The sequence below is a fragment of the Sarcophilus harrisii genome, chromosome 1, assembly GCF_902635505.1.
Source record: "Sarcophilus harrisii chromosome 1, mSarHar1.11, whole genome shotgun sequence".
NCBI classification, from domain to species: domain Eukaryota; kingdom Metazoa; phylum Chordata; class Mammalia; order Dasyuromorphia; family Dasyuridae; genus Sarcophilus; species Sarcophilus harrisii.
In genome coordinates, this window is record NC_045426.1 from 561,682,219 (window position 1) to 561,707,675 (window position 25,457).

The 25,457-nt window shown below is 36.6% G+C and overlaps 1 protein-coding gene across 4 annotated transcripts in view; it reads right to left on the minus strand.

The window, feature by feature from the left end:
* Window positions 1-18,126, minus strand: part of RIPK1 (receptor interacting serine/threonine kinase 1) — a 42,655-nt gene extending 24,529 nt beyond the window's left edge. Inside the window, exons 1-4 of one of the 4 annotated variants that reach the window (XM_012541681.3) lie at window positions 17,848-18,126; window positions 5,786-5,846; window positions 3,190-3,407; window positions 463-616 (exon numbers count right to left, since the gene is read on the minus strand). In XM_012541681.3, the coding sequence (XP_012397135.2) occupies window positions 463-616; window positions 3,190-3,398 (363 nt within the window). In that variant the 5' untranslated portion in view covers window positions 3,399-3,407; window positions 5,786-5,846; window positions 17,848-18,126. Of the gene's footprint in view, window positions 1-462; window positions 617-1,857; window positions 1,900-3,189; window positions 3,408-5,785; window positions 5,847-17,847 lie in introns of those variants that run through there. The other 3 variants (XM_012541682.3, XM_012541684.3, XM_031946937.1) reach the window with 3 other exon arrangements.
* Between the last annotated feature and the right edge of the window lie 7,331 nt (window positions 18,127-25,457).

Here is a 25,457-nt window from a genome sequence, read left to right on the forward strand (position 1 = left end):
GTAATATATGATATGGGAGCTGGGTTTTTTTTTTTTGCTGAGGCAATTGGGGGTAAGTGACTTGCCCAATGTTACACAGCTAGAAATGTTAAGTGTCACATTTGAACTCAGGTTCTCCTGACTTCAGGGCTGGTGCTCTATCCACTGCACCAACTAGTTGCCCCAGATATAGAAGTTTTGAAGAGAGAAAAATCACTCACTGTGAGCTGGGATTGTCAGAAAAGGTTTCAAGAAGGTTTTTCATAAGTGAATCAAAAATATTTGTACTTTTAAAAGGTAATTGTAGTTCTGAAACACTATAGGGGAAACTTTATTGTTAAGGGAAAAAAACCCCAAACTTAAGAAATTTCTAGGTCAATTTACATGCAAAAAAAGCTACCAAAATAATCATAATGGAAAATCATTACAAAAGCTCAACCACAATATCTACAAAAATATGTGTACAAGAAGCTCTTTACTTACTGTCTTCAGCACCTTCATTAGATTTCCCTTTTCCATATATTCCATTACAAGAGAATAATTCCCATCTTCCAAAATAAAGCCTAGGAACTTCACTACCCGATTATGTTTCAGCCTATGCATGATCTCCCCTTCTTTAAGTAGGGCAGCATTATACCTGTTGGAGGGGAAACATGCCAATGAAAGTTAAGTGCTGCTTTAGTATCCCAGAGTAACAACTCTATCATTAACAGGAACTCAATATTGTTCTACATCCCAGCTTCTTAAACTGTGGGTTGTGATCCCTTATGGGGTCTCATAACTGAATGTGGGGGGAGGGTCACAAAATTGTGATTTATTACCAGTAAATATTTGATTTATATACCTATATACCCAGGGTCATGCAAAAATTTCTCAAACAAAAAGGGGTCATGAGTAGAAAAACTTTAAGAAGCGCTGATCTAGATAAAGTGCCAGAGAAAACACCTTCAGGGGATGTGGGAAAACTGGGACATTGATTCATTGTTGGTGGAGTTGTGAACGAATCCAACCATTTTGGAGAGTAGTTTGGAACTATGCTCAAAAAGTTATCAAACTGTGCATACCCTTTGATCCAGCAGTGTTACTACTGGGATTATATCCCAAAGAGATTATAAAGAAGGAAAGGGACCTGTATGTGCACGAATGTTTGTGGCAGCCCTTTTGTAGTGGCTAGAAACTGGAAACTGAGTGGATGCCCATCAGTTGGAGAATGGCTGAATAAATTGTGGTATATGAAAATTATGGAATATTACTGTTCTGTAAGAAATGACCAACAGGATGATTTCAGAAAGGCCTGGAGAGACTTAACTAACTGATGCTAAGTGAAATGAGCAGGACCAGGAGATCATTATATACTTCAACAACAATACTAGATGATGACCAGTCCTGATGGATCAGGCCATCCTCAGCAATCGAGATCAACCAAATCATTTCTAATGGAGCAGTAATGAACTGAACTAGCTATACCCAGAAAAAGAACTCTGGGAGAGGACTAAAAACCACTACATTGAATTCCCAGTCCCTATATTTATGCACACCTGCATCTTTGACTTCCTTCACAAGCTAATTGTACAATAATTCAGAGTCTGATTCTTTTTGTACAGCAAAATAATGTTGTGGTCATGTATACTTATTGTGTATCTAAGTTATATTTTAATATATTTGACATCTACTGGTCATCCTGCCATTTAGGGAGGGGTGGGGTGGGGTAAGAGGTGAAAAATTGGAACAAGAGGTTTGGCAATTGTTAATGCTGTAAAGTTACCCATGTATATATATCCTGTAAATTAAAGGCTATTAAATAAAAAAAAAAAAAAAAAAAAAAAAAGAAAACACCTTCTATAATAATTACATAAAAGGTGATAGAAGAAAACCTACTTTCAATGTTATTCCTTGGATTAAACAATTCTTCTCCTGTGGCTCCAATGAATGAGATGAGGAATATGAAAAAGAAGTCATGTATTAACTTATTTGGAAAACTATATCAAGTGCTAGAATAAAATTTTATTAAACTCCCATCACATATACAACTCTTCTCTGTTAGACCACAGATTCCTACTCTGGGGTTTATGGATCATTAGGAATCTATGAACAGATTTCAAGAAGTTCATGAACTTGGATGGGGAAAAATTATATCTTTATTTTTAATAACTTCGAACAAAAATTGAGTATTTCTTTCAATTACAATAAAAAAAAAATACTTCAAAAAGAGGCCATCAGACTTCTAGGCTGCCAAAGGGGTCAGTGACACAAAAATGATTCTAAATCCCTGTGTTAGACCACCAAACCTCTTGCCAATGGATGCAAGTGAAAGTATTATTCCTCTTTTTTTGGGGGGGCGGTATTTTAAGATAGTCCTCTTGCACCTTCACTGATTCTCAAGTTTAAGGCTGGCTTTTGGCAGAATTGTGAAAAGTAGGTTGATCATCTTCACCTCCTAAATACTTTGTTTTCTGGGGTTTTGTGACTTTGCTATGTTGTTTTTCTCCTATTTAGTTCCTTTTCACTCTCCTTTATTGGATCTTCATCTTTGCTACTTCCATTATTATCTATGGCTATTTCCTGTACTGTCCTGTGTCCTTTCCCCACCATCTCTGGCTCTGTCTTCCTCTCCCTGCCCACGTTTTTTTCTGTGTGTTGTCTTTCTCTCTCAATTCTTCCTCTGTGTCTGTCTCTGTCTCATTCCCCTCATCCCATTTCCTCTCTTCTCCCCCAACCTCATTAAAAAACCACTAATCTTTGTGGGCCATCTAGTGATTGTCTAGAATAACCAGTGGTTCTCAAACTTTTATTCTCATAATATTTATGTTATTAAAAATTTTTAAGGATCTCTCCAAAGAGTTTTTGTTATATAAATTATATTTATAGATATTTACCATATTAGAAATTTAAAAAACTAATTTTGAATTTGTATATCCTCTGAAAGGTATCAGAGACCTCCAGGATTCTCTGGATCATACTTTGAGAACCAATGATATAGACAGATAAAATTTCCTGGGTCTGTGTGTGACTTTATTGTCACTGGCCAGACAAATATGGGAATCTAACTGGACCAGGATACATCCTGTATCCTTGTTGTATGAGTAACTACATATAGATTGCTTAAACATCTTTCAATAAACCCTAAAATTAGATGAGCAAAATGACACTATATCTTTGTTCTTTAAAACCCTGATTTAATGAATACACTTTTTCACTGTGCCAACTTACTCAGTGCGCTTGGGTCCAGTGTATACATTTTTCAGAATGACAAGCCCATGATTTCTATGAAAACACAAGGATACCATCCCAAATCCTCCACTGTCTATCTGTTCCTTCTCTAACAGATCATCAGTTTTCATCTCCATCTCATTCAAAGACATGTCTGCTTCTCTTTTAGATGCACAGTCCTTTGGAAAATTCAGTTCTTTCTCTACCATAACTCCAACCTGCAAAGAAAGCAGAGAAAACCATTATGTTTACAACAGTGATATTTAATAAGCACTTTCAAAGGTGTACATTCACACTACCTGTGCTGTTTTGAACCATGGGAGGCTCTAGTTTCATCTTTTAAAGATTTTTTTCTAACTTATTTTTTTATGAGTGGTAGGAAACTGTCCATCAAGTGTTTCAAGCAAAGGTCATATCCTCCTGAATGAGAAACTCCAAAGAGAATTCCAAAAGGGATCTGATTTATTTGGGTCTCTCATATCTGTGAAGAGACAGGGAGTCAAATGGGATAATAATCATAAGTGAAAAGGAACCTGAAGGTGATATTGTTATATTACAAGTAATTTACAAGTTTGGACCTAGAGTGATCAAGTTTTATTCCATGATCAAAGGATATTCATTGGATAAGCCCTACTTACTTAAAGAGCTATATGAATGCTAGCTATTATTTCTCATCTTTGCTTCTTATCAAGCTATATTAAGGAAACAGAAACAAGTATTTTAATCTAAAATATTCTGAGTTTGTTCTTTGCAGAGAGATTCTTGTAAGAATAAACAAAGAGGAAAAAATAGATGAACAAGTGCTTTTAGGCCCATTGCCACATTTTAGGTTATCCATATTTTCATTGCTGATGGTGAAAATAATAACAAGAATAGTTGACATATTTTTTAAGTTTGTAAAAAAAAACTTACCTATACTATTTCATTTATTCCTCACAACAAGACAGTGTTCCCATTTTACAGGTGAAAAAAACTGAAGCTCAGATATATTAAGTGATTTACACCAAGGAAGGCAGGATTTGAATAACCTGAGCTTGGCTATCAACCCAGGGGTTCCTTGACTCTGAGTGTAGCCTTCTGATTATTAGAAAAAACAGTAAAAACCACGTTGGAAAAATATGATTTTAAGAAGGAAGTTTCTCAATTCTTGTGGTAAGGAAATTCTTTCTTATATTCAACTGAAATATTCCATTCTATGTTTTAAGCCAATTAATTACCTATGTTCTCAGTGCAGGTGATTAAAAAAAAAATTGGTAACTATCTTTATAATAACCATTCACATATTTAAGACCACACTCTAGCCCAAATCTAGTTCTAACAACTTTCAGAGATTTTCTTTTGTGTTCTTTTTTTTAATCATTTATATTTATACTTTGCACTTTCTCCATATTCTCCATATGTAAAAACAGATTGGGCTGCTTTACAAATATCATCCACTTAACACAAGGGATGGCACACACTAGGAGCTAAATAAGTACACATTTCCCATCTCAGAGATCACTTTGTCTAACCCATGTTTTAATAAGAATCTCCCCTACCATACAATATCTCAAGTGGGCAGTCTTCTAATTTTTGCCTACATTCAGGAAAAAACTCACTATTTTCCAAGGCAGCCCAATCTATTTTGAGGTAGATTTAAAAGTTAGGAAGTTTTTCCTTAAATCACTTTGAAATCTTTCTCTCTGCAACTTCCATCCATGAATTCTGGTTCTGCCTTCTGGAGCTAAGAGGGAGTCCTTTTCTACATGCTAGCTCCTCCAGTTTCTAAGAACTCTATCTCTGATGAAGACCTCATTTTTCAAATGCATAGGGAAACTAAGTCAAATTTATTAAAAAATAATAAGAGCCCCCCAATTGACAAATGATCAAAACATGTGAACTATGACCAAAAGGCTATAAAATTATATATCTCCTTTAACCTAACAATAATTGTTAGGTTATCAATCTATCAATTGGAGCATGGCTGAATAAATTGTGGTATGTGATTATGATGGAATGTTATTGTTCTATGGACAATAATGAGCAGGATGCTCTCAGAAATTCTTCCATGAACTCAAGCAAAGTGCAATGTATTATGTACAAAGTAATAGTAATGTTGGATGCTTGGCTGTGAATAACTGCTATTCTCAGCAATACAATGATCTAACACTACTCTGAAGGACTTATGAAAAATGCTATCCACACCTAGAGAAAGAACTGATTGTGTCTTATACAGATTGAAGCATATTATATTCTTTTTTTCTTTTTGTACTTTATTTTGCTTGTATTTTTGAAGGGGGGAGATCTATGTTTTCTTTCACAACATGACTTTCATGGAAATATTTTGCATAACTTTACATGTGCCTTCTTAGTATGGGTAGAGAGAAAGGGAGAGAATCTGGAACACAAAGATTTAAAAACAACTGTAATTGGGAAAAGAGAAATATTTAGGGAAAAAAAGAAATGCTCAAACCCATGATCTCAATGTCCTTTACCATCCTGGCTGCCCTTCTCTAGACACTTTCCACTTTATGAATATGAGGCCACCCTCCCAGATTTGAACACAATACTCAAACTCTATCCCAAGAATATTGGTAAATTATCTAATGTTACTTACATTCTAAACTTTTAATTGTAGAGACCAGATAAGACAAAGTTTTCTTTTTGTATGTCAAGACCTATGAACAAGAATACAAAAATGGTATGTGAATTATTTCTGTATGCTTAAAATTTTTTTTTATTAATTCTACTTTCAAAATTTTATTTTATTTCATAAATTAAGCATTTCTATAACATAGTAGAATAAATGATTGTACATAAAACTGCAAATATATTATGTATAACTGCCATTCCTTTTAATTGACAGTTATATCATGTAAAGTTAAATATAAAGTAATATTGTAGAATAATTAAAAATCATGTAAATTTGTATAAAATGTAAATTTCTTTTATTTCTTCCTCTTACCCCCACCATGAGACACAAATGTGTGTGTGTGTGTGTGTGTGTGTGTGTGTGTATAAAAGAATTATTTTATACATACTTCTATTTATCAGTGTTTTCGCTGGATGCAGATAGTGTCTTCTTTCATATATCCTTTGTAGTTAATTTGAGTATTTATAATAGCCAAATGACTTAGTCATTCAAACTTATTAAAAAAAACTGCTGTTACTGTATACGATACTTTCTTGTTTCTGCTCATTTCTTTGTGCTTTTGCTTAATTTACTCTGAAAGTCATGTTAATTTGAAATCTTTCAGAATCCAGATTCATTAAATAATCATCAGGGTCATGTGTTAATGAATGTTAAGTTCTTTCTTTGAAGATAGGAACTATTTCTTTTATTGTTTTTTTTTTATTTTATTTCTAGCACTTGCAACAGTGCCTGGCAAATAGTGGGAGCTTAATAAATGCTTGTTGGACCAAATTGAATTAGTGTCTCATAGATCACTTCTTCACAAGGATATGGCTGTTATATATCTTCATTGAGGTCCTTTCCCTCTCTTGTCTTTCTAGATAGTAATCAGAAAAAAGAAATTTAGTAGAGAGCTGAGCAATAAAAAGCAAAGAATTCCCTCAAAGATTTGTAAATGCTATTCAAATCTCTTCCTAACCACAAAAAAAGAGAGAAAGAAAAAACCCAACAAACAAAAATAGAGGAAGAGGTCAGAAATGTTTTCAAAGGTTAGTTGGAGAAAGAGAAAAGCTGATGTCTTATCTATTGACTGAAAAGTCTCACTAACCTTATTACTACTATTAACTTGTAGCCCTAGAATCCTAAAAACTATCCACACTATGCTATGATTGCGTGAGAGTTATGTCCACTTCTAGATGACCATCCTTGCTGATGGGGGGGAGGGGCTGAGATGATCAGAGCTATTAAAATCTTCTCCCACCAACTCTACACACTATCTGCTTAGAGCTTTACCCTTTAAAAAGCAAGAACTACTCTGTTTAAGCCCAGGAATCTGGTCCCTATCCTAGTAGCCTAAACCTATGGAGATAAATTGATCCCAGGGAATCAGGAATTCCCCAGGCTATCTTAAATCATCCTGGTTCCCACGTCAAAGTGCCTGCTACTCCACCTTTTCTGCATCCCTTCCCCGTCTCTCCAGCTTACTGCCAGATTTGAGTTAGGAAAACCAGGGACAGAATAATTCGGCATTCCCCATTCCACAGCCCTACCCAGAATAGTACCTAGCTAGGAACCAAAGTCCTGTAACTTCCATAACTTCTAAAACCCGTCTGTACTCACCTAAGCCTGAAAGTCTCTCATCTTTTGCTCCCTTTTCCTCCTCCCCATCCCCATCTCTGGGGAAGAAGGCTCCTCCTTTGTACTTCTTCTCAGTAACTTGGCTAGGTTCCCGAGGCTTCATTCTAACCCTCTCAGCCCTGTCTGAGCTAAGTTAGGAACAGAAGGCTTCCTCCCTAGCCTATTTCTGTCTCCCCTTGCTAATTGATCTTCCTCCAGGTGGGGATGCCTCCCAACCTCCCACCTCCACCTCTACAGGCCAGGGATGGAAGGACTCTACCCCTTCAGCACATCACAGGGGAAGGTCTTTTCTTCCTTGGGCCCCTGCTCCATCTCAGCCCCACCTCAGGGGCTAAAGAACTCACCACCATCTTAGCCTATTCCTTGGCCACCTCCAAGCTAAGTCAGAGGAGGAAGGATTTTCCTTCTCCCTTAACTCTTCCTGGAGTTAGTTAATTTGGCCAGAGTCTGAAAATTCTACTCCACCTCTGCTCCACCTAAGCTGGCTGGGGGCTAATGATTTTCTTCTCTCCCCCAGCCCCATCTATTTATATCTGGCCAGCATCCTCCTTTCATCTCTGTTCTGCCTCATAGAGCTGCAGGACGACTCATGGTCCCTTCAGTCTCAAGGCCCTATCAGTACCATCTCAGGGTCTGATGACCTTCCTTCAGCCCCTTCTGTACCCCCCAGGGGCAGAAACCTTCATCCTTCTTTGGTCCCATCCACGTTGGGCCAGCCAATGACAAAAGGCCCCTCCTTATTTCAATCCCACCCCAGCTCCAGCCATAATGGCTATTGTGGAAGGGAAGGAGAACTCTTTTTAGCCCTTCAGCCCTCTCACTGTCAGGCCAAGAGTGGGATGGCCTCATCTTTCTGTCTAAAACCCTCCACCTAGTACACAGCCCCTGTACCAGCAGCTCCAGCTTACCATGAGCTGATGTGAAAACAAAATGGATATTTGGAATGAGTGAGAATGAAGATCAAGGATGTCACCATGCAGTGAGCATAGCTAACTGGGAGGATGGAGGTGCCCTCATCAATAAGGGAAAAGAGGGAGTTTGGGAGGAAATAAATTCTGTTTGAGATACATTGGCCAATATCTCTGATGTTTTGGGTAAGGGAAGATCGTGAATGAATGAATGGATGGATGGATGGATGAAGCATTTATTAAACACTTACTTAGTTCAAATTTACTGTACTAAGCCCCAGAGATACAAACTGAAAGGTGAGACAGCCTCAGTCAAAGAGCTCACATTGTAATGGGGGAGAAAGAGAATCTACATGGAAGATTTCAACTGCAAGTAGGGGGGAAAGGTCCCATCTTAGGGTTCAGAGGCAAAGCAAATGGTGATCTCTCTTCTTTAATGTCATTTATACCCGATAACATATATACACCATCACTTACTCAGCCATTCCCTCACTGATGAGCATCCACTCAATTTCTACCATAAAAAGGGCTGCTACAAACATTTCTGTCTCTTATATATGTCTTTTTCTCTCCATTTACATAGTCAAAACTTGTGTATAGGCCCTTATCTCTTGCCTAAGTCTCAAACCTACCCCCTCTACAATCTGTTCTCCACACAGTTGTCAAAATAATATTCCTAAAGTATAAGTCTGACATGTTGTCCTCCTACTCAACAAACTTTTGTGTCTCCCTATTACTTCCAGGATCAAATACAATATCCAATATTGGCTCCTTCCTTTCCAGTCCTTCTACACTCTGGGTGTAGCTTACTTACTTACTGTTCATCACACACAACACTTCCAACTTTCATTTTCTTGCCTTTACATTAGCTAATTAACCTCCGTGTCCAAGAAATTTGCCCCATATTTATCTCTTAGACTTCCTTTAAGATTCAGTTCAAACTTTTTGCATATGTAGGTCCTTTTTTCCTTTGTATGATTTCTTTGAGATACAGATCCAGTATGGAACAGCATTCATTTTTTGAAAGATTTTGAGTTCCAAATTTTTCTACTTCTCCTCCAACTTCCCCAAGATGGCAGGCAATCTTTTGATATACGTTATGCATGTCCAATCAGACTTTCATATATTTAAATTTCTTTTTCAGATGCATATTTTTAAATAAATATTTCAGTTATCTCTCACTGCTGTTTAAAAAAATTGACAGTAGATGTAAAAGGCTTTCTTAGTGAGGGGGAAGGAGGAAGAAAGAATTTGGAACTCAAAATGTAAAAAAACAAATGTTAAAAAAATTTTACACAACAAAAAAAAATAAATTACAAGTAGGATGCTTTTAGTAAAACCTGGAAAGACTTACTTGAACTGATACAAAGTGAAGTAAACAGAATCAGAACAGTGTAACTGTAACATCAATATTGTACTATGATAAACTGTGAACATTTTGGCTATTCTCAGAAATACAACTGAGGAGATTTAGCGTTCAAGATGATTTACAGGGGATTGTTCCTAGAAGTAAGCTGACAATTTAAGGAGGCTACTAACATAGCATAATATGGTATTCCATGTCTTGTCTATATTTATAGCATTGGGAAAATGAGATGGATGTGACATAAAACACGTAGATTGAAAGATAAAAAGAGTTAAATAAATGTATGATTCATCCTTCGAGGTTTTAATTTTTTGTAAGGATAGCATCACTGATAGACAAAGGAAAGCTTTGGTTTTAGACAGGTTGGTAGACAGGTTTTAATGAGAGAGTTTAAAAATGTCAATTGTGATCAACTCAAATAATTCATACATAAGGATCTTTCTGGGCTGAATGCTGATGTAGTTTTACAATGTAATATTATCTGTTTTGTTGCATTTTAATTTATTTTATTAAGTATTTTTCAATTACATCTGGTTCACCACTGAGTATTGTGCCATATGTGGTCCTATGTTGGACACTTTTAACTTATGGGCTCACACATGAACACTTCTTAATTCAATTCAGTTCTGCTGAGCTTTCTCTGTGCCAAGCACTGTGCCAAACTTTCTTCTGTCTGCACTATTAGCAATTGTTTTCTGACTTTACTTTTTTTTTCTTAATTAAAAAAAATTTCTTTATCATTTCTTTTTTTTAATGTTAAACATGGTAAAAATACATGTAAATCTAATATAGGCATACATATTTATACAATTATCTTGTTGCACAAGAAAAATCAGATAAAAAAGTAAAAAATGAGAAAGAAAATAAAATTCAAGCAAACACCAACAAAAAAAAGTGAAAATGCTACATAGTGATCTGCACTCAGTTCCCACAGTTCTCTGTGCTTTTCTCACAGCAACACATTTTAGAAAACAACAGAATTGTCAGGATATTTGCCTTTACATGAAAGTGATCTCTCTGCTTATCTCATTCCCTATTTTATTATTTCCTTCTCTGCAAGATTAGCATACTTGAAATATTTCTTTTTTTGCTTTATTTGTGGGATTATTTGTTTTGTTTGTTTGTTTGTTTGTTTGTTTTTGAGAGGCAATGAGAGTTAAGACACTTGTCCAGAGTTACAGAGGTAGTCTGAGGCCACATTTGAATTCAGGTCCTTCGACCTCCAGAGCTGGTTGCTCTATCTGCTGCTCCACCTCATTGCCTAAAATATTCCTTTTGAAATACTTTTCTCCTCTACTATAAAAGTCTTTAGTATAGAGCTTTGAGGTTTTTTAAAAAAACCCAAAATCGCTTAAAATCTAATTTATATAAAATTTTTTTCCCATTTACACATAAAAACAATTTTTAACATTCATTTTTAAAATTTTAAGTTTCAAATTATCTCCCTCCCTTTCTCTATTAATTGATACAGATTATACATATGCAGTCATGCAAAACACACTTTCATTTTAGTTTTGCTTCAAAAGAAAACATCGACTAAAAAAATTAAGAAAAATAAAAAAAGATATATGCTTCAATCTATATTCAGACTCCATCAGTTCTTTCTCTGGGGACAGTTAGCATTTTTCACATTAAGTCCTTTGGAATTGTCTTGGATTATTGTATTGTGTAGAACAAATAGCAAAGTCATTCACGGTTGATCATAGTACAATATTGTTGTTATTGTGTATACTGTTCTGGTTCTGCTTGCTTCACTTTGCACCAGTCTTTCCTGGTTTTTCCAAGTTTCCAAGAATATCCTGCTCACTATTTCTTAATGTTCTTTTTCTTCAGTCATTCCCCAAATTGATGAGTATCCCATCAATTTCCAATTCTTAAGTCCCACAAAAAGAGCTAATACAAAAATTTTTGTACATATAGATCCTTTCCCTTTTTAAAAAATCTCTTTGGGACACAAACCTACTAGTAATATGCTAAGTCAAAGAATATGCAGAGTTGTATAACCATTTGGGAGCAGTTAAATATTTCAGTGGACAAGGTGCTTGTCCTGGAGTCAGGAGGATCTGAGTTCAAATCCAGCTTCAGACCCTTACTACCTGTGTGATTCTGGAAAAGTCACTTGACTTTTCAAGGAGAAGGAAATGGCAAACCACTAATATCTATACCAAGAACATTCCATGGACAGTATTGTCTAAGAGGCGGGAAGAGTCAAGCACTACTGAACGACAGCAATAATATGTTGGGCATAGTTACAGAATGGTTGGATCAGTTCACAATATCACTAAAAGTGCATTAGTGTCCCTCCTCCAACATTTTTTTCATACCCTGCTCCAACATTTATCATTTTCCTTTTGTCATATTACACAATCTGATAGATGTGGGGTAGTATCTTAGAGTTATGTTAATTTTTCTAATCAAGAGTCATTTAAATTATTTTTTCATATTACTGTAGATGAGTTTCTAGTTTTTTAAAGGAAAGACATACCACAAAAATACTGCATATTAATAATTTAAAATAAAAAAGAATTTAGTAAGCAGAAACTAAATCCAGCTCCCTAATTTCAACTTCTGCTTTGTATTGACTGTTGCTTTACAGGACTTGGAATTGTTTCACAGAATTTTGAGAAATGGTGAATTTGCGCCCAGATTACTAAACAAGGACCCCCTGTTACGCTAAGTCTATGATTTAAATTAGTGAGGTATATTACTGAGGTAAATTACTGAGGTTCAGCAAAGAGCAAAGAACATTAGTGTGAAATGGTCAGGGTTCTTCTGTGACTTCTGCCACTTATTAGCTAACTGACTTTGGGCCACTCACCTAAACACATATCAACCACACCTATTTCTTCATCACGAAAATGAGGCTGACAATATTTGTATTATCTGTCTTCCATGGTTGTTGTAAGAGATCATGCGTATCAAATGAAATAAAATTAGTAAAATGTTACATTTATGCATATAATCTTAGAGTTACAGAAAGCTGAAAATTGAAAAATTATTTTCTTCCTCACAAGCAGAAATAAATGAATAAAATGAAGGAAGGAAGGAAAGAGGAGGAAGATAAGGAAGGAAGAAAGGAAGGAAAAACAAAAATTTGTTAAATGTCAATACCTGTTTGAAATACAAACAAAGAAGATAGTCCCTGCCCTATGAGTTTATATTTTAATAGAAGACAACACTTTCAGAGGAAGGATGGCTGGCAAGGGTGTTTTAGTCTGGGAAATTACAGGGATTGTAAATGGAGTAATAAATATGTCCCTTCCAGGAATGATATTATTAAAAGAATTACTGTTCTCAACCTAGTTAGAAATTAGATTAGATTGCTTTCTTTTATGTAATAACTCCTAACTCCAAACTCCAAAGTTCAGTAGCATATCTCTCTAGAAGCAACTGTTCTCTTGTTAGTACGAAATGAATTGTCAACTTCAAAAGCCTTAAACCCTACTTACTACTTTTGCAAAGATTCCCGCCTCTATAAATATAATGCTCCTTGGGGTCAGAAGCTGCCATGCCCCAAAATAGACTAAATATACTCTGAGGTGTGTAAATCATATGACATATACATATGGGGCTTTTCTTCTATCCTTGAGAATCTAAGGGATAGAGGAAGGCAGATTTTGATATCTACTATCAAAATCACTATCCTCAAAAAAAAAAAAAAATAAAAAAATAAAGACAGGACCTCTGCTTTCATTGGACTAGGGAGCTCCAAGATGAGGGAGTCTTCCTCTATCAGTATAAGTAAGCATCCTTCTCTCCAGTTTATAATGTCTGAGAATTGTCTAGAGCACTGAGAAGTCACACAGACAGTATGTATATGAATGTTAGAGGTTGGGCTTGGATCTGGATCTTCCTAATCTTCCTTGGAGTCTTTTTGACTCCAAGACCAGCTCTCTGTCCACTATTCCAAGGTGGCCTCCCTTGGCAATGAAATAACAATAATATATATATATATATATATGTATACACACACATATATTTTTAATTGCCAATGGAAAGAAGTAGAAATTCAGGTGATACGATCACTGAGAAGCACTTGCACCTGAAACCTAGATCATCCTAAAACAGACTGGGAATGTCAGACCAAGCTCTGAATGCCACTGAAATGAATTCAGAACCACTCCTTCGGGACTGAACGCCAACATAACATCACTTCTATTATATGTACAGGAAATTGACAGTTGTGTATGGGCCTGTAGAAAAGATTAAGATCTAAATGGCAGTGGTTCGATAGCTTAATATTTTAATTCACCACTCATTTAAACACAGTATTCTACCAAAAATATTGTATCTCATGTACTACTGTGACTTTTAAAAATGTTCATATGGGATAAATAGTATGCAAATAGCTGCTCGCCAATTTCGAAGTAGTGGTTTGGGGAGGGGGGGGTGTTAATTAGCTCAGTTAGTAGCAGATATGGATTTGTATATTCATTCTCCAAATGTTTACTGAGAACCAGGACTTTTTTTTTCCCTTTCCTTTCAGTTTTCAACTTTTCATAATCTCAAACACTATGGAAGATATAATGATGAGTTAAAATAGTTTCTGTCCTGAAATGGTATGTTAGATTCTTGCTATCAGGTAGTCAGAGATTATCCTAGCAAAATATTTTGTAAATTCTTGCCATTTGTTACAAAGGGAAGCTAAGCTGCCCACAGAAAAGGGTATCCACTTCTGTAAATGTTCTTCACCACTTTTGCCCGAAAGATGATTAAAACATGTTTTACAGAACTAGGAAAATAGTATACACAAAGATTGCAAGAATGAAATGAAAAAACAAAGGTCACAAAACAATCAAAGTGGAATTATGTGAAATTATAAAAAGACCAAGTGTGGTACCACAGTGAAAAATATATGAGAAAATATCTATTCCCTGCCCCACTTCTTTGAAGAGGGCGAGGTTCATGATTATAGAACACTGCATTCAATGCCAGATTTTATTCCCCAAAAGTATAGATTGATTTTGCGGAAAAAAAAAAAGTGTTCATTTTTTAAAAATTATTTCTCACAATGGATAGCTTTCTAAAAAGGGATAAAAGAAACACAGAAGGAAACAAGCACTATAAAAATAAAAATAAAATAGCAATAAAATCTATTTAAAAACAAAAATGAAAATAAATAAAAAATGCATGCTTTATTCATGGGAGGTCAGTAATGTCATCTCTCCATATCAAAAATGATATTGTTTTATTATGGAGAATGAAATCAAGAGAAAGAGAGAGAGAGATAGAAATAGAAAGGAAGGAAAGAAGTTAAGAAGAAGAGGAGCAGGAAGGAAAAAACCACAGATCATTCAGGATAGAAAAATCAGTGAAAATCTTTGTATATCCAATCTTTTAGAATTCCTCATTTCTTTATACTTTCAATTTTACTCTTACCCTTGGGCAATACTTCCTCATTCTCAATACACCAAGAAAATTATAACTAAAGTTGTCAACAAGCCCTTGCCTGGAAGATCTAGTCAGTGTCAATATGGTGCAAACTTGGAACAAAGTTTTTATCAGTATGTGTCCAAGATTCTTATTTAAATTCTAAGACAAAGCAAAAACTTTGAAAACAGGTTTTTCTCCAGGCTATCATTCTAAGAAAAATTCTTATCCTGTATTCTTCAAGGGCCTCTCTTTTTGTCAGGCTCCTAATTCTACTTTTTGATCCGTGCTTGACAAATAACTGTTTTACATTAAGATTTGGGAGAGGTTGGCAAACACTTTATTCCTTTGATGCAACTTTAGCTAATACATTATTATTTAATGTTTAGAACCATGTGGCAAAGATATCACTTTGTAGTACCTAGAACTTTATCAAAACACTTCCATTTAATTTTACCATCTTGCTTTCATTTTTTCCATTAACTGGGGAATATTAAAAGTAAATACATCCAAATTCAATTATATTTCCGTACAGGCTATATTCATAATACTCAGGGGTATTCATTCGTAGAGAAGATTTCAGTGGGCCTAAGATAAATTATATTCCTCCATACTCTGCATTTTCATATAGGTAAATTTGGGTTTAAATAATCATAGAAAACTTTACAGGGAGATGAACATTTCAGGAAATACAAAGCTTTGAGAAAGAGAAGTATACTATGTTTTTAATCATAGAATAATAAGTTGTATTGTAGATAATATATTTTAAAAGGGATTCAAGCTAGAAAAAGGAGGGCAACTAAATGGCTAAGAAGAGATAATGATATAAGAATATTTATTAAAGAAGCTGGAGATGTTTAGTTTGGGATAGAGAAAACTTAATAGGAGTAGGTGTAGTCATTCTCAAGTATTTGAAAGGGAGTCAGAGAGAAAAGAGATTGGATGTTGGATACCAGAAATCAAAACTAAGAACAATGTATACAAAAGTCTAGAGAGAGAATTAGGCTGGAAGTAAGAAAGAAAAAAAAAATTTCTAAACATTAGCGTTATCCCAAAGTGGAATGACTTGCCTTGACAGGGTACAGTAAGTCATTACAAGAGACAACTAATTAGGAATGTTATAAGAAAGGATTCTTAATATGGGGACTCTAAAAGGATCAAGGACAAAAATCTAGGACCCCAAATTTAGATACTGAAAGCACTCTATGGGAATCCAGTCTTTATTTTACACATGCTAAAACTGAAACCCAGGGAGATAAAGAGATTTATAGAAGATACTACATTTAGAGGCTAGCTGACATCCAAGTTATCTTCCAGTTTGGATTTTGTGATCCTGTTAATTAATCTGTTGTTCTGTTGTTCTCATCCTTTGTGACTCTGTCTGGATTTTTTTTTTATTATTGATTGCTTCATTGATCCCTGCATCTCAATATGGACACAGAGAAGAGGATAAGGATCAGACCTATTATTGGTATAGGAGCTTCAGGGTGAGGAAACAGCATTTATCAAAGTTGGTCAGCACTCTTCCCAACTGAGAATCTTGGAATGAATTGTACAAAGTCATATAGATAGTATGTGTCAGAGGAGGGACTTGGATTTAGGTTTTTCTTTGGTTTCAAGGCCAACTGTTTATTCAAGCCAGGCTAGGGAAACAAATAATAAATAAATAATAGCTCCCATTCATATGGCACTTAACAGTTTACCAAGCACTTTCCCTGATGGAATCCCATTTCTCTGAGTATCTCCATTTTGCAGATGAGGAAACTTAACGAGAAAGAGTTACAGTGACTTGCCCATGGTCACCCCAGCTATTCAGAAATAGATTTGATAGCTCTGTGCCCTAGTTTTTCCAACTGATAAACAGAGAATAATATTCAGTGGGAAAGAACAGTGGTCTATAAACCAATGTACCTCCAATAGGGCCAAAGATTCTAATTTGATTCATAACAACTCGCCATAACTTTGTTGAATAAAACATTCTAAGTGAAAATCTAGGTAGAAATTCTATTGCTAATGCCACAATGTATTAAAACAACCAACATATCTTTAAACAATCATTTATCTCTCATCCCTAAGCACTGCAAAATAGATACAGAGAGATAAAAAAGCAATAACCTATTTCCCAAAAGTAAAACATATCTACACGTGAGAGGAGAAGAAAAAGTCGGTTATATCACAACAGGTTTGATTTTTGCCCGAACATTTAGAACTACTTGGACCACACCTTCTATCCACCGACTTTCTTTCCCCTCCTTACTCCACCCCAGCCTTCCCCAGAAGACAAGCAGCACAAAGATTCTCTCCTTCCCACCCACACAAATTTCTCCTCTCCAGATTCCCCATTCAATGGGAAGTATCTTGGGACAAGGGTCGCCCACAGTGGGCTTCAGGTTTTGGATACCCCGGTGTGGACAGCTCGCTCAGTCAATGCAGCTCCCTTCTTCTACACGCCTGTATTTTAGCACTATTCTCCTGTATACTGTAGAGGAAGAAACGGAGACAGGCAGACACCGGCACAGAGACTGAGACAGACAGAACTGCGCGTCGTTCCGGTGTGTGTGTGTAAAGTACAGACAAGAGAACTGCCAGATTGTTCTCAGATTGTTTCTCAGGCAAGGTCAAGTTCACGGCCGGCCGGAGCGCAGGACAAAGCGCTAGAGCAGCCCGCGAACCGCCCAGAGGACCCAGCCCCTGGCCCACGGAGTCCTGCTTCCCCGGCTTCCAGGAAAGGGGCAGACGGCCGTCCGGGCAGGACCAGAACTCACCTCGAGGGTCGTGGCGTCAGTCTTCTCGTCTGCGGACCAAAGGCCTCTGAGAAGTCCAACCCACAAAGGCAGCAGCAGTACGCGATTTTGCGGAGAAATTCGCCATTAATGAAATAATAAAGCAGGCTGGAACCGCGCAGTCGCAACTGGGGGAAAGTTAGTTTCTTTTTCGCGTCAAGACAGAGCTTTCTGCAGCCCAGAGCGAGAAGGAAGTGATTGGGGGTGACCCCCGAGTCCCGCCCATATAAATTCCGGGATTGCAAGAGTGGTGAAGGAGGGGGATCAAGCTTCCAGAGAAAGAGGAAGGAGCTGCGGGGCCCGCCCAGCGGAGGCCGACTCGGGGCGCGCTCGTCTCTGCGCGCTCGCCGGCCTTCTCCAAGGGTCCAGCGGTTCTGTGGCTGACGGGGGGAGGGGGGGGGGGGGGGGGGTGGGGGGCAAGGCCGGCACGCCCGCAGGGCGCTTTCCAGACCCGGGAGCGCCGACAGCGTGCGGGGCCGCTGCGATGCGGACGGGCACCAGCAGGGATGTGCCCCGGGAGGGATGTGCCCCGGGAGGGATGTGCCCCGGGAGGGATGTGCCCCGGGAGGGATGTGCCCCGGGAGGGATGTGCCCCGGGAGGGATGTGCCCCGGGATTCGGCGCGCGCTCAGCCCGCCCGAATCTCATACGCAGGGACAGCGACTGACTCCCCGCCCAAAGTTGACCAGACCGGGGAATATTTCACGGAAACGGATCTCATTTCCTCTTGGAAACATCAATCGTGACCGCCTTGTCCGCGCTGGATTTTTTTACTTCACGAAAAGCAATACTGTGTCACTCCACAGAAAAGTAGTGCAAGATAAAGACGGAGAGACTGGTACGACCAGGGGTTTTTTTGTTTGTTTGTTTGTTCAACAAACTAGGTGGTTTTCAACTTAGTGGGTAATAATTTTTTGAAAGTGTAGCTTTAACAAAAGCAAAATCCTCTTAATATGCAAAAGGAAAAAAAAAGATGTCATTTTTATTAGAACATTCGGCGGGTGAGTTTTTGTCCAAATGTTCTAAACTTTTGTGTTGTGTACTTTCTTTGGTCATCTAATGAGGAATATGAACCCCCTTCTCAGATTAATGATTTAAAATAACAACAGGAAAAACTAAGGTTCATTTGGAAGTTAATGAAAATTAAGATGCATTCTTCCCTATACAAATTTGCGATCCCTCATAAAAGTATCTCTGGTCCCCTTAAAAGCCCGTGAAAAACTTTGATATAAAGGTTAGCTGGATGCTCCAGATGATCTCATTACAAACCTCACAAAAATTTGGTACAAGCATTTTAACTAACCTTAAATTAGTTATTTATTGATATTTACATAAATTGGTCATTTATATATTATTGTTCCAACAACAACAATAACAACAAAGAATTTGGGAATTATATTGGACCACATATGCCTCTTTCTCACCTGTCCCTACTTGGGCTGTCAAAGCACCATCCCTTTCACCTTTCCAGTTTCTCTTTCTCCAAAAGCCCCAGATCAGTGAAAAATGACTTTGAATTTGCTAAAAGTGCATTGAGATTCAGTTTTTTTTTTGAAATTGTCAGAAGTCAAACATTATAGAAATATGAATTTCACTAATACTGTAATGGTAATGCATGAGTTAACAGCTAGTTCTTATAATGGTGAGAATAGTAACATTAATGACTGATCTCTATTTCAAGGGGGAGTTTGTGGTCTTTAAAATACTTTCTCCTTTTGTTCAGTCCTGGGCCTAGTTTATAGCCCATTTTAGAGTCTATTCGAGGTGTGTGTGTGCGTGGACACGGGTTCTGAAATTTAACTTTACCTAATAATGGAAGTGGAATCCAGTTGCTCTAAATATCGGGTGGATACAATAAAAACAATTGTGTGAGAAAAAATTACAGGGCTTCTTTTTTCATTTTTGTTGAAACTGTCATTTTTTTTACTCTATTATAGTCTAACCACTTCCCTCTTACATAAAATTAAACCATAATTAGGATTTTAAAACAAGCACTATGTGCTTTCCTCTCTCAATTATTCCCACTAAGTTGAAAACCTAGAACCTCTTGCATCCTTAATTATTTTAAAAAACAATCAAAGCCCTATTCATTTGCCATAGATGCAAATATTGTTTCATTTACTTCCTACTTCATAAATGAGCCATGTATTATTCTGGTAAATGGGAAAACTTACATCCCTGACCTCAGGTAAAGTTGCTAAGGGCATACTTCTCTCCTTTCTGCAGAGCTATGGTTCAGACTTTAGCATTGCCGGTAAAATACCGCTCCAAGAATTCACCCCATATTATATATTATTTCATTCTCATTGGAGGGGGCCACACTGCTCTGTTATGGGACAATGATGTGGACTTAATCCTGCCTTTCTCACATTCTGAAGCAATTTTGAGAATGTCTCTTTGCTAACATGGAACAGGAATGGAGATTGGTTCTGTTATTCTATTGCTGAGAATTACTGGATGAGCTATTAGCATATTAGATCATCCCTCTACTTGTATAGTGTGCTGACTTCTAACAGGAATAAAATTGCATGTGATATATCAAATTGCTTTTAAATACTGCAAAAATAAATTGTCTGTATTCCAGTAGTTATGAGAAAGAGAAGTAGGAACTTTAAAACTTTGCCCAGTGTCAGCAAGAGACAGTTTAGTTTTAAGGATGTGGCTTTTCCCAACTATAAAAACATCACATGGCTCATTTATGAAGTAGGTGCTGAATGAAATGATAAGGGCATCTATGGCAAATAAGAGAGTCTTTTTTTTTTTTTTTAAGTAGATAAGGGAAGAACAGATCCTGGGGTTTCAACTTAGGAGGTAATAGTTAAGAGAGAAAAAAAAAAGCTCATTTAAAAATTTTTATTATGGTTAAATTTTACTTGAGAGGATAGTAAAGATAAGCTATTAATAGAATAAAAAAAAGAAAATTTCACTTTTGTTGTATCCACCAGATATTAAGAATCTAACTAGATTCCACTTCCATTATTAGACAAAAATAAATTCTATCAGTAGCACATAGAATAACAGAACATCTTCTCCATTAACGTTTTAAAAACAATTTTGGATCTAGAAAAGGCTTAATGCACAGGACTTAAAATCCCTTGATAACTGTTAATATTAATGTTTTCCAAAGCCATTTTACAAGTGCCTCATCTAGTAATGACTATTTAGAACTTGAAAATTAATTTTATCTTAATGCTACTTAAGGCATGGAAAGAGTGCTGGATTTGGACTTAAGTCTATCTAGGTTTTAATCCTAGTTCTGCCTCTCACTACCTTTGTGACCTTGGACACATTTGTCCTCTTTGAGTGTCAATTTCTTTAATAGTAAAATGGAAGCCTCTGATTGAGATCCCACCAAGCTCGAAATCTATAATTTTAAAGCCCTTTCTAGCATTAACTCTATGAATTACTAGATAATCCAATTGCCGTTTCCAGACTCACGACACATTCTATGTGTCATAGAATGGAAAGTCATTTGTGTCATAAGGCTGGAAAAGAATATTTGGTCCAATTTCTTTCTTTTACAGATGAAGGCGGCAAGGTCAGGGAGATGTTTAATGCCATTTACAGCACACAATACGTAATACATAAATCATAGCTATTAGTACCTTAAAGCAACGATGCTATGTGTGTATGTATATGTATGTATATCTATAGAGGGTTTGTATGCATATACATATATGTGTATATATATATATATATATATATATATATATATATATATATATGAAATGTTTTGGCAACACTCTACAGCATCAAGTAATAATATTATTCAATAGTGTCTGACTCTGTCACCCTGTGGACTATAGAATACCAGTACTGTACATGTGGTTTTACACTAATATGGTTTGTAATTTCCTTCTCCAGTGGATTGGAACAAACAGGTCACAAAAAGTGACTTGCTCAGGGTCACATAGCTAGTATTTGAGGCTTATTTTCAACTCCGGTCTTCCTGACTCTAGGCCCAGGGCTCCATTCATGGAATCACCTAGCTACTCAATGACAATGATTAGCATTAATATGTGTTAAGGTTTGCCAAATACTTTGCAAATATTATTTCATTTTATCCTCATACAACCCTGGGAAGTCAGTGTCATATTATCCCTATCTGACAGATAGAGAAACTAAGGCAGAGAGGGAAATTAAAAGACTTGCCTAGTGTTTCACAATCACTAAGTGTCTAAGGTTACATCTGAACTCGGATCTCTCTGACTCCAAGTCTAATGCTCTGTCCACTAGACACTTAGCTAGAGACCAGCATTAGAGCTACTGTTGTTACTTATTGCAAAGTATGATTCATACTTCCTGTTTCAGTACTCCTAGGAGAGAGTGCCCCTTCTCTGAGAAACAGGCCATCATAGTGCTCCTTAGTTTCAAAAATCAATTTCAGAAAGGACAAATGGTATGTAGTGTAGTGAGCAATTATCTAGTCACTGGTCCTGTGACAGTTCATATTGTAAAGATAAATAAATCAGAAGTAAAAAGAAGTAAAATAACCTGACCCAGAATCACCTAACCAATCAGTATGATTTCCAGAAATACAACCAACTTACAAGCATACCTCAGAAGTATGACTGGTTCAGCAATAAAGGAAATGCTGCAATAAAACCAGTCATATGATTTCTTTGGTTTCCCAGTGCAGTTTTGTTTACATTATACTGTAGTCTATTCAATGTAATAGTATCATGTCTAAAAAAGATGCATACCTTAATTATAAAATACTTTATTCCTAAAAATACTAACCATCATCTGAACCTTCAGGGAGTCAAAATCTTTTTTGTTGGTAAAAGATCTTGTCTCGATGTTGATGACTGTGAATGATCAGAATGGTAGCTGCTGAAGGCTGAGGTAGCTATGACAATTTCTTAAAGACAAAAATGATAATTGCTACATTAATTGACTTCTTTTCACAAAAGATTTTTCTGTAGCATGTAATACTATTTGATAGGATTTTATCTACAGTATAACTTCTTTCAAAATTGGAATAAAGCCTTTCAAACGTTGCCACTGCTTTAATAATTTAGTTTATGTAATATTCTTCAATGTTGTTGTGTCTTAGGGAATAGGGAGGCCTGAGGAGCAAAAAGATGGAGGAATGGCCCGTCAGTGGAGCAATCAGAACCTAACAATATTTACTGATTAATTTCCAATGTTTTGTGAGTATGATTTTTGGTGTCCCCAGATAATTACAAAAATAACATCAAAGATCACTAATCACCATAAGAGACATAAAAATAATGAAAAAGTTTAAATTATTGCAAGAATTACCAAAACGTGACTCAGAGATACAATGAGCAGATAGTTTTGGAAAAATGGTGTATAAAGACTTGTTCAATGCAGGGTTTAATTTTTGTTAAATTGGTTAAAACAAAACATGGTATCTTTAAAGCACAATAAAACCATAATGCCTATGTTTGATTTCCAAGTCCTCTGCTATGTCTAAATAGTTTTATGCCTCCCTCTCCTGAGCTTGAACTCACAGATGGGAGATTTGTGTATATTCATGTGTGGGGAAAGGGGCTGAAACTAAAAGATGGTAAGTTTCTACCAAAGGACTTCATGATTGCATAGCTGCATCGTGAACACCTGTCTCTCCAAATCCTTCTACTTGATACTCATGGGTTATTTAGCTCTGCAAAGTATGTCCAATCTCACAGCTCATCTCACCATCTATGCAATTCACAAGTCAGTGAGAAAACAGAATAGGAAGTTTTTCAACCAAAATCAAACTGTTATGTCTAAGGCAGTGGTTCTCAAACTTTTGTTCTCAATATCTTTAACTATCATAAATTATTGATGATCTGTCCAAAGAGTTTTTGTTCATGTGAGTTATATTTATATTTACTATATTAGTAATAAAGACTAATTTTGAATTTGTAGACCTTCTAAAGGCTTTCAGAGACTCCTAATATTCTCTGGACCACACTTTGAGAACTACTGGTCTAAGGGAGAGAAGGGATACAGGTTCTATTTTTCAGTTAAATAAGCAATAGGGGAGAGAGCTTCTAGGCTGGGAGGACAGACTTTGACTATTTCCAAGATTACTTCCCATGTCCTCTTTTATATTCTCATACTCCCCAAGTGCTGTGGAACTGCAAGCTCCTAGAAAAAAATAGCTAATGTTTGTCTAGTGCTTACTGTGCAAAGCACTTTATAAATATAGCACTTGATCCTCACAACCACCCTGGGAGGGATTAGTTTTAGCTCCACTTTACAGAAGAGGAAAAGAGAGGGATTTACCCAGTGGGTTACACAAAGTAACTAAGGTATTCTACTCAGCTCTGTCTTGGTCTACATCTTCCCCTTCACTGCCCATACTCCCTTTGCAGCTGAACTGCACAACTCAGTAAGTTGGCCAGTGGGAACTCCATCCTCAGAGTGTGGGCTTTCAGCCCCTCCAGGTGGTGGCAGTTGGGGAGAGTATTGGTGACTGCTTCTGGAAGCCTATCAGTGATGTGGAATGGAGGAGCCCAGCCTAATTCACCGCATGTGACATTTTCCTGTCACTTACTGCACCGCTGAAGATGATTGGCTGCTAAACTGAAATTGAATGTGGGTAAAAGCCTCCAAAAGAGGAACTTAAATCAGGAGGCAGCTTAATCCCAGAAACAGGATTGCCTAGGAAGCATTTCTTTTTCTTTCTTTTTTTTAATAATAGCTTTTTAATTTTCAAAATATATCAAAGATTGTTTTCAACATTCACTTTTGCAAAACCTTGTGTTCAATTTTTTTCTCTCTAGACTGCAAGTAATTCAATATACCTTAAACATATGCAATTCCTCCACACATATTTCCACAATTATCATGCTGCACAAGAAAAATCAGATCAAAAAGGAAAAAAAAAATGAGAAGGAAAACAAAATTCAAGGAAACAACAACAAAAAAGTGATAACATTATTCAGCCCCCACAGTCCTCTCTCAGGATGGAGATGGCTCTCTCCATCACAAGTCTATTGGAATTGGCCTGAATCACCTCACTGTTGAAAAGAGCCATGTGTAGGAAGCATTTCTTACACCCCCTCCATTTACTAGTTTAAGGAGTTGATCATTTCCCATTGCAGAAGGGAAGAGTTAAATTGCTTAAAGATTGACCTAGCCTGGGATGCTACTACCCATATATTCTATCAAAGTTGTCCACCATGGTTGTTCTGTGAGACATCTCCCTTTCTTGAAGGGGACTCTTCTCATTTCTCCTCTCACCTTCCAAAATTGTTCCTAAAACTTTTAGGTCTACATATTTGAAAGGAATAATAATTACAGACTCTTCCATTAGCTATTATTTTTCATGCCTTTGTCTGATTCTCTGTGATCCTATTTGGAGGTTTCTTGGTGAACACATTGGAGTTTGCCATTTTCTTCAACTCATTTTACAGATGAGGAAACTGAGGCAAACAGAATAAAGTATCACACAATTAGTATTTGAGGCCAGATTTTAGCTCTGTAAGACAATTCTTTCTGACTCTAGGTCAAGCACTCTTATCCATTGTACTGCCCTCCCTTACTAAAATGTTATAACATTAAAATACATTGACTAAAATATTATTAAATATTAAATTTGTCAATAATGCAATAACAATAAAAACAAAAAGCCTCAGA